This window comes from Electrona antarctica, assembly GCF_951216825.1.
Source record: "Electrona antarctica genome assembly, chromosome: 4".
Lineage (NCBI taxonomy): Eukaryota > Metazoa > Chordata > Actinopteri > Myctophiformes > Myctophidae > Electrona > Electrona antarctica.
In genome coordinates, this window is record NC_136809.1 from 10,610,413 (window position 1) to 10,621,964 (window position 11,552).

Here is an 11,552-nt window from a genome sequence, read left to right on the forward strand (position 1 = left end):
GATGATTGTTCTGCTTGTAAAAGGCGTTTTATCTGGCCTCACTCTCATCCAACCACAAGCACAGGCCGGCGTGGTAGCAGGTTTCAACATGATGTCGTCAGGGTGAAGGCTTTCCTCCTTGAGGTGTGAAGCAAGGAGGCTAAAGTAATCGGAAACAAATTAGTACACAACGCATTCAATAGTGGAATAGAGGCTTATTGGGCAATAGGCCTATGTGTGATTAATCATCATAGGTGAGCCATAACCTCCTACAGTTTGAGGTTAGGCTGCAACACAAAAGGAAACATAGATGTGTTGCAATGCAACTGATGACTATTCTGAATTTCTTCTGTTTTACATGTGCTTTTATTAAAATGTCTTTCATGTCCCCTTCCAGCTTCTATCTCAACATTTGGTAGACGTTTTTTGTATAAATAATAACACCCTAATAATTAATAATAATTTAAAGAAAGAAAGAAAGAGACCGGGTTCTTTACTTTTTCACAGTTCCATCTCGTTTATTTAAAACTAAGATCCATCCTCGTGCAGAGTCGTGCTAAATAAAAACGGGACGCGCGGAGAAATCTGCCCGTGTTATTGCTAACTAACCCCGAGTACGGAACATAGACCGTACGGAACCTTAATAATTCGTCTAAAACACACCCGGAACTATTTGAAGGGCGTACCGTTAAACTTCCGCCGCAGGTGTCAACAACAGAAACACGTGTGTTCGTTCCTCAACTTATCTTTCAACTCGATCATCAGCATCATGGTAACAAATATCATTTGATTTGACATATCTGCTCTTTTGGCTGTAGAATGTTGTCAGACTGTGATGATAACAGAATGCGTGTTTCAGCCCAAGGCCCGGAAGGAGAAGAAGAAGGCTCCGGAGAAGGTTGTGCATCCATACAGCAGGAAAGCTGCATATCTGGCCCGAGAGGAGATACGTCTAGGAAAGAAAGACAGGTGAAGGACAAGCTCTTATGGCTCTAGAGTTCTAGAATCATTCAATGATCATTAATTTATAGTTAAAGCAAAGCAAGGCAAGTTTATTTGTATAGGAATTTCAACAACAAAGCAGTGTGCTTCACACAAAACATCTAGTAAATAATAAGAATAATAACAACATACAACAATAATACAGCCTACCACCTCCCCAACTGACAGGATGCCCAGACTTATTTTGTTATAATTTTGGAACACAGTTCAAATATGCGATAAAAAAATTGGAATGTGAATACTTCCATAAGAATTGTCTTGGAAGCGTCCATTATTTGACTGACAATGTAATGATAGCTAATGTTTCCTAATCCTAATAATGCTGCATGAATGCTGAGTATGTTAACGTAATCTACACACATAGATTTACACAATTCAAAATACTCCATCGTGTGTATTACAAACCACAGAGGATGCATCGATTTAGCCCCAACACACCACCTACATGTCCACGATGCCGCAGAGATAATGGGGACCTCATACATATGTTTTGGAAGTGCACACACTTAAATAGCTTTTGGAATAATATCTACAAATATACATCTGAGATATTACAAAAAGAGGTGCCACCAGACCCCAGAATTTAAATACTGGGAGATGTTGAGATGCTCAAGGAATTTAATAAGGATGAGAGGGGATCGATACTCTTAATAATGACAGCAGCAAAAAAATGTATATTAACCAACTGGAAAGCATCTCAACCGCCCACACTCAAACAATGGTGGAGAGAATTGTTATCATACAGAACATCAGAAAAAATGACGTTAAAGGGAAACCAATGGAATTTGACAGAATATGGGGGAACATTATTAATGAAATGAAATGAAATCTATATTTACCCAGGGTATCTGGGCTAAGCTCAAGAACTTGTTTCCAGCCAGGCCCTGCTCATAGAACACATTTCATCGTAGTGGTTCAATGCCTTGTTCAAGGGCACTTCAGCGGTGGTAATTTTAACGTGTCGGACGGCTGATTCGAACTAGGAACCTTCCGGTATCAAGACCGCGCCGCTATCCGTTCGGCCACCGCTGCACTTAATATAAGAAATATTGAGGGGAGACTACCATAACAAACTGACTATGATGAACTTGTAGATTGATGAACTGATAAACTCATTAAGAAAATAAGAAAATAGGATCCTCTTGGCAGAGGGTGTCGAACTCCTCTCTGAAGTCTATCGAAGTCTATCCTGAAGCTGTCTTTCTCTTTATTCTTAATCTCCTTTTGCTGGTGTGTATATTTATATATGTACTCGTTATTTTTTGCAGTAATTATTGTTGTTATTATCCAATACCTATCATGTGAGGAAACAGAGTATGAAGTGTACAAAGACATGACAGAGAAAGAGGACAATGATGTATTTGTATTTATGCTGGGGGAGAAGGTGTGGGGAAATGAAATGTTTTGTTCTTTAAAATGTTAAAAACCAAATTTAAAAAAAAAACGTAATCTAATGGTTTGTCTGATATTGCAGGCAGAAGAGTGAGAAAAACGTACGACTGAACAGCACTGGTGAGTCTGTGTCTCTGTGATGATGACTTCCTGCTTTTGTCTGTCTGTCAATACGTGTGTATTACTGACTGACACTGGGTGCTATGAGGTTATTGCTAAGGGCGAGGTCGCTTCTCGCTCTCAGGCGTCTTATTGGTATCTACTATTAATGTGTGTGCTTTTTATGTGACAGGTGACAGGCTGTTATGGTTTCAAAGCCAGCTGGATCCCACTAAGACCATATACACCAAGAAAGAGGTCTGTGAGGTCATTGAAAGGTAAACTCAAAATAAACGATTACCATTGATTTGGTAGACGTACTCATTTAAATGTTTGTATTTTATTTGTATCGTTGAGGATTCCATTTGTACACTCTCAGAGATACAGACTTGTAAGGGTCCATTTGTGTCTATGCGTCTAAAATGATTGAACTGCTTATGTACTAATTTAGTGAGTGTGTGTTTAGATACCTCCACAGGTTTGACTCTGAGCTGGACCAGATAGAGTTGGTCAACGGGATCAAAGGTCGCCAGGGTCAGCGCCATGGGGCCAGGGAGACGATGATCACACAGACCATAGAGCGAGAGCGAGCGCAGTATGAGACCAATGGGATTGGTGAGGCTCTCTTTGAAAGTGTTGATGATTGATCGATTCATTACAAAGGAACTCCAGTTTGATATGCATTTGAAACCATTTTCTAACTGGGATGCAACTCGTGACGTGAGAGTTTACAAATGGACCCTTAACGGCTCCATTTGCTTCCATTTGTACACTCACAAGTTACTGACCCGTAACGGTCCATTTGGACCACCAGACGCGTGATTATGAATCCCACCAACGTTCTGGGTTAGACCCGCCTTACCATGTGTCCGATTGGCTCCCGGGCAGGCATAGTTTTACTGAGGTTAGGGGATTAAAAAAGAGGAGGGTTAAGGTTAGGTTTACGTATAGTTTTACTGAGGTTAGGTTTAGGGCTAGGGTTAGGTTGTTAGGCATAGTTTTACTGAGGTACTGTTGTAAAGCACATTGAGCTGCATTATGTTTGAATAGCACTAAACATACAAAACTAATTTAAGGTATTATTGTTATTATTTTTCAGAGATCCCAGATATCATCAATACAAAGAATCTGAAGACATTCAGGTGAGTTCAAAGTCTCTTCCCTGTGAGTAAAATTAAACATTCTGCAAAAAAACTCAAAAGACGGTTAGGGGCTGTCACAATAACTGCAATATTTGCAATACTGTGCCACAACCACTTGGTTCTGTTTTTAATACTGTGCCACAACCACTTTGTTCTGTTTTTCATGAAGCTTGGCCCTTCTAGTTCATACTCAACAAAAAAAAGTTCTTCCAATAGCTGTTAACTTAACTGTTATCTATGTTATCTATGTGTGGCCACATCTGACAAAAAATGGCGTGACACCTAGAGCTGAGTCTACCTTTGTGTGTTTGTGCCTGTGTGTGTGCGTGCCTGTGTGTGTGCGACATTGACAGAGCGTGGAGCGGTGACCTAAAGAAACTCCCAAACATCAAAATGAAGAAGATTTCGAGCAAAGACAAGGACGCGACGACAACAGAAGAGGAGAAACAGATGGCAGGAGAGGAGGAAGCTGGTGATGACTGTGGTGATGATGGTGATGATGATGATGATGATGATGATGAGCTGGGAGATGAGGAAGGGGATGACTTGTTGGAGGACATGGAGAAATGACGGACTCAAATTGAGACTCTTGGCAGGTCGGTGCTGCTGGCACAATATGAGCAGCTATGGTCAGCCGTCAACACCGTCCACAGGCTGTGTAACATTTTGTCCACAGCGCTATTTAAATTGTTCTTTAGACCACCTTCAAACTTGGCATCCCGATTGTGTGCATGAATATCCAATCTAGTGAATCTACAAGCTCACAATGTGAGTAATGTTGCTATTTTAACTATTGTTGACATTATGACATTAGTTAACTGACATCTCCCACCATTTTAGGAATTGAGTAGTTTGTCAGTTACCCTGAGTGACTTACAGTGAGGGAGCGAGTTCTGTATTCTGTTCAAGCTCACTTTGACAAGAAAACCTTGCTGTTTCGTGAATAGTAACCATGATCATTTAACTGGGTCAGTCACTCAAATTCAGATGCTTGGGATGCAGTCATTGCTGCTGATAAAGTGTGATGCAATGTTGATTCATTTATATTATTGTCAGTAGGGCTGTCAACTACTGTCATTTTTAGTCAACTAATAGTCATTGGAATGGGTTGACTCATTTAATTAACAAAATGTGTAAAATTCAGCCTTTTAGGCTTTAGTAGTAAATTATATATGTTGATTTCACAATGGCTACTGGCTAGTGAAAGTTATAGACTGGCATAATTAAAGGGTTATATCTCGAGTTCACAACGGATGAGCACAATACAAAGGAGAAAAAACTAATCAGCTAACACAAAGTCTTGGTTGACTAAAACCAAAACGACTGACTAATCAATTCATTGGCTATGAGCAGACGAGCCCTACTGGTCAGTGAGTGACCAGTGCTTCAAACATGCTAGGCTCTTTCAGTGTGATTACAGGAACATGCAACCTAACAGCATCCATGTTCTTTGAAAAGAAGCAAACAGATACAGGTGCTGCTTGAAAAGGTTCTGAGTATTTGTAAGAGACTTCGTTTAAACTTTAAATATGTGTGTTGTATGTGTAAGCAGTAAGCATGCACATTATGTATTGTCTTACCTGGAAGCACTACATGCTGCTGTTCCAACACTGTCCAGAAGATGGCAGCAAAACATCTTGATTTAACGTTCTGAAAATAAAAGCACCAGTTGTCCTCGGTGGTTCGTCTACATTCATTGTTTATTGCACAAACACATTTGCATCATAATCATGTATGAAGACCATGGTTTCATACTCGGTGTCAAAGAGAATCCTCTAATACACAGCATATTGTTTTAAAATTATGCCTAGAATTCAGGATAAATCTAAACAGTTAACATTGACAGATGTCATGGTCAACCACATTCACAGTGTCAGTGAGGGGGAAAAATCTACCTTAACGCTGAACGCTATCGCCCCTATTATTTCATAATAGGCGAACAAGCTTGTAGATTGTCAAGTTGTGCTGATTATATTTGGGGGGTTCGGGTACAAATCCCTGAGGGACCGTGGTCGTCAAAGTATATAGGTTTCAAGTGATTACATCTGACGTACACACAGCGACACTAAACAACTTGGTAAATATAGATAATTGCAGAAATCTAGAAGTGCAGATATCTTGTATAAAGCAAGATTTGATGCTGCATAATGTTTGATAATATTTGGATAAGTAACACCCTATGGCTTCATTAAATTCATACTTCAACCTCAACACTGACTGCAACGTTATTTACGTTATAAACCCGCCAGACTGCGAGAATGGGAACGCACTCGACAGTGAGATGATTCAGCTTCAACCTGATATGACGTATTCGGTCTTTTGGGTGCAATTATGTTCACATATTGCTACAGTAAATCTTGCTGTCAACTATGATTCCATTGATAGTGTGCAGTCAAGTCTTAGCTAGACTGGCTGCACTCAGTGCACTGCAGAAATGGCTTAACCTTCCTCTAAAACAGCGTTTCTCAACCAGTGGGCTGTGACCCACAAGCAGGCCCAAAGACAATCCAGATCAAAAACGGATCATGAATGGTACTTGGAAATGGGAAAATAGTGTCACTGTCACGTGTTTATATTGTCGTAACTTGATAGAGAAGGTAAACATTTGGGCATCGGATTAAAACAAAACATGGTTGATAACCACTGCCTTAAATAGTTTGATTGGCTATGTCTGACTCTTTGGTGTTCTCAAGCCATGATAGTCCAGTAAAGAGTGCTTTTAGTCTGTTTTCAGGTCAGTGCAAATCAAAAAAGGAAATATGTATACAAGTAGCCGCAGTCTCATCATCAGATGTCATTATGTGGTTCTCAAATTGTTTAATTTCAAGGACCCCCTGAGAGTGTACGAATGGAACCCAGAGAGTCCCTAGAGGTCTGCACCCTAAACCACTGCATTCGATAGATCCTCACTGTCTTTTGTCCTACTATTAGTAAGTCCTACTATTTGTCACTGTCACATTACTGTATGCAAAATTTGTTCTCCACATTTGGCCCATCTCTTGGAGCGGTGAGCTGCAGCCGTGCCACGCTCAGGAATCATTTGTAGTTGATCTAACCCCCCACCAATCCAACCCTTGATGCTGAGTACCAAGCAGGGAGGCATTGGGTTCCATTTTTACAGGCTTTGGTAAGACCCGGCTCGAACCCTGACCTCCCAGTTTCAGGGCAGACACTCTAACCACAAGGCCACTGAGCTGGTGGTCTTGTTCCTTTTCTTATCATCGTCATTGAAGTTAAGCACTCAGGGGTCTTTAGGGACTGTTATAGGACTGCTTTCATTAACAATCAAGTGGCTCAAATCACAAGCATAATGACTGATATAAGATGATATTCTTTCTTAAATAATGATTTGAACCACATTGTGAAATGCAGTGAGAGACATGCTCAGTAACAGTTTGGTTTGTTCCTTCTGTCCACATCCGCGTCCCACCACTGTTTGAATCCCCTTCCCCACCACAGATGAACCCGTCACACCAGAGTATGGTTCCTTTAGTACAGTGGTTCTACACCAGAGTATGGTTCCTTTAGTACAGTGGTTCACCACCACAGATGAACCCGTCACACCAGAGTATGGTTCCTTTAGTACAGTGGTTCTACACCAGAGTATGGTTCCTTTAGTACAGTGGTTCACCACCACAGATGAACCCGTCACACCAGAGTATGGTTCCTTTAGTACAGTGGTTCTCAAACAGAGTATGGTTCCTTTAGTACAGTCAGTGGTTCTCAAACCTTTTCAGATGACGGTTCCCCAAATTGAAGTATTTGGCCTCGGACCCCAGTCTGAAAATGTTTCGTGCCAGGGCCCCTTAGAAGAGAAGATTTATAACATGTTTTCCTACAAGCTCGTAGATTTGCTATTTTTGAATAGCCAACGTGTAAATGTATAAAGTGGTTAAAATGATTGTATTAACTAATTCCACGGGGTGGGGACCCCTCTTTGAGAACCTCTGCTCTAGTACAGGGTCCTCCTGACCTGTGGGGTCAGGGAGACAGGGTCCTCCTGACCTGTGGGGTCAGGGAGACAGGGTCCTCCTGACCTGTGGGGTCAGGGAGACAGCAATCTGAGAACCCATCTAGTACAGGGTCCACCCATCTAGTACAGGGTCCTCCTGACCTGTGGGGTCAGGGAGACAGCAATCTGTGAACCATCTAGTACAGGGTCCACCCATCTAGTACAGGGTCCTCCTGACCTGTGGGGTCAGGGAGACAGCAATCTGAGAACCCATCGTCAAAAAAATGAAGGAAAAACAGCGCCCTCTTTTCCTGTAAATTGTCTGTCTCGAGAGACTAGGAAGACAGTGACACTCCCCCAGACATGGGTGGGATCGAGGGACAAAGCCTCGCTCTCACACAGGGGTCTGTGCGGGCGCCAAGGCAGCCTCCACCGAATACTCCGAGTCTGTTGTGTGTGTGTCCGGGGCGGGGGCGTGGAGCGGGGCGAGCGGAACCTCCACGGCTGCTTCGTGGTGGTGCTTGCCGTTGGCCAGCGTGGCGGCCAGCGTGGAGACGCGCGGCGGGCAGTTCTGCACGGTGATGATGCGGTTGAAGGCCTTGAGGCGGCGCCACAGCTGCAGGTAGACCTTACACTGGATGTACATGAAGATGAGGCCGCTGGTGAAGCCGATGGCCACCACGATCAGCTTGGTCCAGAACGGCCAGTCCAGCACGCCTGCATGAGGGGAAGGCCGTGGAGACACGCAAGCAAGTGCATGTGCACACACACACACACACACACAAGGGCCACGCACGCACGCACGCACGCACGCACGCACGCATGCATGCACGCACGCACGCACGCACGCACGCACGCACGCACGCACACACACACACACACACACACACAGAGCCAAGTCATTATACGTAGAATTGAAAGCACATTTTAGTTAAAAAAAATAAAAGAAAAACTAGGCTTTATTTAAAAAAAGACCTTTTTAATATTATTTCTGACAAAATAATACCCCATATTACAATAAATAAAATAAATAAACTACAGAAAATGAAATAAAAAACTATACACACCTTAGAAACTAATTCAAACTAAACTGAATTGGAACAGATCAACGTCGAAATGCAATGCAAATGAAAAACTAAAATAACCATTACACACACACAGTCACATGCGTGCGCACAAAATGGAGAATCACACACACACACACACACACACACACACACACACACACACACACACACACACACACACACACACACACACACACACACACACACACACACACACACACACACACACACACACACACACACACAGGCGAGCAGCGTGTGTCAGAAAGCATGATGGTTTGTGTTGTGCTGTACAGTACATCTCTGTCGGGTAGAAACCTTGTATGTCCAAAGCCTTAAAGGACCACTTCACCACTTTTCAACATCTCTTCATATAATTGGTCCTCACTAATGTTCATGATAAAACACCACCATTTTTTCCTACTCAGTCTGTGTCTCATAGGAGGGCTTTGGGCAGTTCGGACACCCGTCCACCAGTGACATCATCATTAGGTAGATTCTTTTTAAACAAGATTTGTTTTAAAATATATTTAGATTTGTATTATCGTGAGAACGAGGGCTTCAACTTTTGCATTGCAACTTTTCAGGAAAAGAAAGCCTGCCGTTTCTATTAGCTTGGATTCACCATCGATGATGTCACTGGTGGACTGGTTTCTGAACTGCTCACAGCCTTCCTATGAGACACAGACTGAGTAGGAAAAAATGGTGGTATTTTATCATGAACATTAGTTAGGACCAATTATAGGAAGAGAAGTTGAAAAGTGGTGAAGTGGTCCTTTAACTTAACGAAATGGAAAAAAGGAACCTGCGTTCCAGTGGGTCCAATGTGGGTATTGTTAATTGGTCAAATATTTATAAAGAATCACACCCGTGGGAACTGAGTGGTGCAACTCCCCTCTCCCCTCTCCCCCTGACACCCCCCCCCCCCCTCTCTCTCTCTCTCTCTCATTAGCAGGCAACAGTGCAGTACTATCTCTCTCTCTCTGTTTCTGGCATAACAGCGCCACTTTTGCCCCTACTGGTACTCATAGTCACATAGGTTAACACGGACATTGCTGTTCCATGGAGCGGTTGCACCACTCAAAAACAACAGACGGACTAAACCACTGTCACCCTGGCCTTCCCGGGAGGCCTGTAATGCCGTGCCGCAGTCATATATTATAGGCGGAAAATGTTCTTTTTTAAATGAGTAAAATAGGCGATGGACGAGCTCACAAGTCGCCATGATGTGAGCTTGTAGATCGCCTGTCTTTTGCGCGTCACTGCAATACGACGAGGGCACTCCTTTTATGGAGAAAAACATAACGTGGTAGCAGATCAGCAAAGGTAGCAGATCTACTGCTTTTGATGCTTTTGTGTGAAGCTGTAGTATGATCAAGTAGGGCAAAAAAAAAAAACGCAAAAAGAGAGTGAGATACAGTTGGGTGCCACCGATATTGTCCCTTATCATTTGACCCATTTAGGCCTGACCTCAAAATTAACAAAAAATCCTTCTAAATCCTCCAGTTTTCTGAAAAAAATATTTTCACGATTTTTCAAAAATAGCAGGCCTACAAGCTCGTAGCGCGCCACTCGGTGGCGCGCTATGAGCTTGTAGATCTGCTATTTTTCAATAGCTAAATTATAACATAATGTTTAAAACACCAAAAGGGGTTCCCGCCCAAAATGGGTTAACTGTCCTTTTGCGCAGATCACGCAAACCTCAGCAAAAAGAAAAGGACAATATCGATGGCCTCCAACTGTAAGACAGCAACGATAAAGAGATGGAACGTGGAGGTCCAAGGTTTCTGGCCGACAGTGACCAATAGCAGTAGCTGTGCTGTGCTTACCATTCGCTTCATACTTGTAGTTGGCCAGAGAGAATCTCATCAAATCCTCTGAAATCAACATAGGTGTAATTTCTCTTATTCCTTTACGCTCTCTGGTATGACGTACAACAACTATTTTTATGTTCCTAAAACCAACTAAATATATAATATTCATAGTCTATTATTTAGTCTCTATCCACAGCACAGCACGTCACGTCACGTCAAACGACTATTTGGTACGAACAAATATTTTCATATGTTTCAAAATATAAAAATTACAAAAATATTAGTTTTGCACACTCACGTATGGAAGAAAAAAATTGAGAAAATGGATTTCCAGTATAGATGTATGTATGTATGTGTTTACATACATAGTCACATACAATTGGTTTATTTTGAAACATATTGGTGAAATATAACAGGACAGCACAGCACAGAACAGCACACCACACCACAGCACAGTACAGCACAGAACAGCACAATGACAAGTCACAAGGAAAAATAATAGATGACTTAAAGGGACACTTCACCCTTTTTGCAAAAACATATATGTTAATGACGTTTAGAAGCTTTAGAACACTTTCCTGGGGGTCTTTATGTGTGTAATTTGTGGTTTTAGATATTTTAGATTGTAGCAGTGAGCCCAGTGTCTCTGATGTCATGGACACTGGGCTCACTTCCTTCCTGTACTACAATTCCCATAATACTTTGGTGCACTGCTCCTCCTTGTGGATAGGGATGGCTGTCTTACTGAGACAACATGTAGTCCAGGAAGTAAGTGAGCTACAATCTAAAATATCTAAAACCACATATTACACACTTAAAGACCCCCAGGAAAGTGCTCTAAAGCTCCTAAACGTCATTAACATGTATTTTTTTGCGAAAAGGGTGAAGTGTCCCTTTAAGACAGACATGGAACAGTGAAGGACTGACACACAATAAGTGATGCCTGGCATGTCATTTCATAAATACTGTATTTTCACTGATATTAGAGGGGCACAATGTGACCCTCTAATATCCCTTTTTATAATGAATAAAATGAAATGTTATTCTTAAAATTGGGGTTATTGTATTTTGTATTCCTTCTCTTCTATTGAGACAATTAGTCTTC

At 42.0% G+C, this 11,552-nt stretch overlaps 2 protein-coding genes across 2 annotated transcripts in view; one reads left to right on the top strand and one right to left on the bottom strand.

Moving 5' to 3' along the window:
* The first annotated feature begins 632 nt into the window (after positions 1-632).
* On the top strand, positions 633-5,989 carry tma16 (translation machinery associated 16 homolog). Its single transcript, XM_079498887.1, has 7 exons — positions 633-751; positions 839-948; positions 2,456-2,493; positions 2,666-2,750; positions 2,939-3,087; positions 3,572-3,614; positions 3,968-5,989. The coding sequence occupies exons 1-7, from the start codon at positions 749-751 to the stop codon at positions 4,182-4,184; spliced, it is 645 nt and encodes a 214-aa protein (XP_079355013.1). The 5' UTR covers positions 633-748; the 3' UTR covers positions 4,185-5,989.
* A 1,799-nt stretch (positions 5,990-7,788) lies between these two features.
* Positions 7,789-11,552, bottom strand: part of LOC306921132 (uncharacterized protein) — a 27,053-nt gene continuing 23,289 nt past the window's right edge. Inside the window, exon 8 of the mRNA XM_079498244.1 lies at positions 7,789-8,283. Coding sequence (XP_079354370.1) covers positions 7,961-8,283 — 323 coding nt within the window. The 3' untranslated portion in view covers positions 7,789-7,960. The remainder of the gene's footprint in view (positions 8,284-11,552) is intronic.

Bases quoted from the DNA above. Each gene is read 5' to 3' on its own strand.
- tma16 (XM_079498887.1), top strand. The intron at 3,088-3,571 runs GTGAGGCTCTCT...ATTATTTTTCAG, and splicing joins GTATGAGACCAATGGGATTG to AGATCCCAGATATCATCAAT. The intron at 3,615-3,967 runs GTGAGTTCAAAG...CGACATTGACAG, and splicing joins AAGAATCTGAAGACATTCAG to AGCGTGGAGCGGTGACCTAA.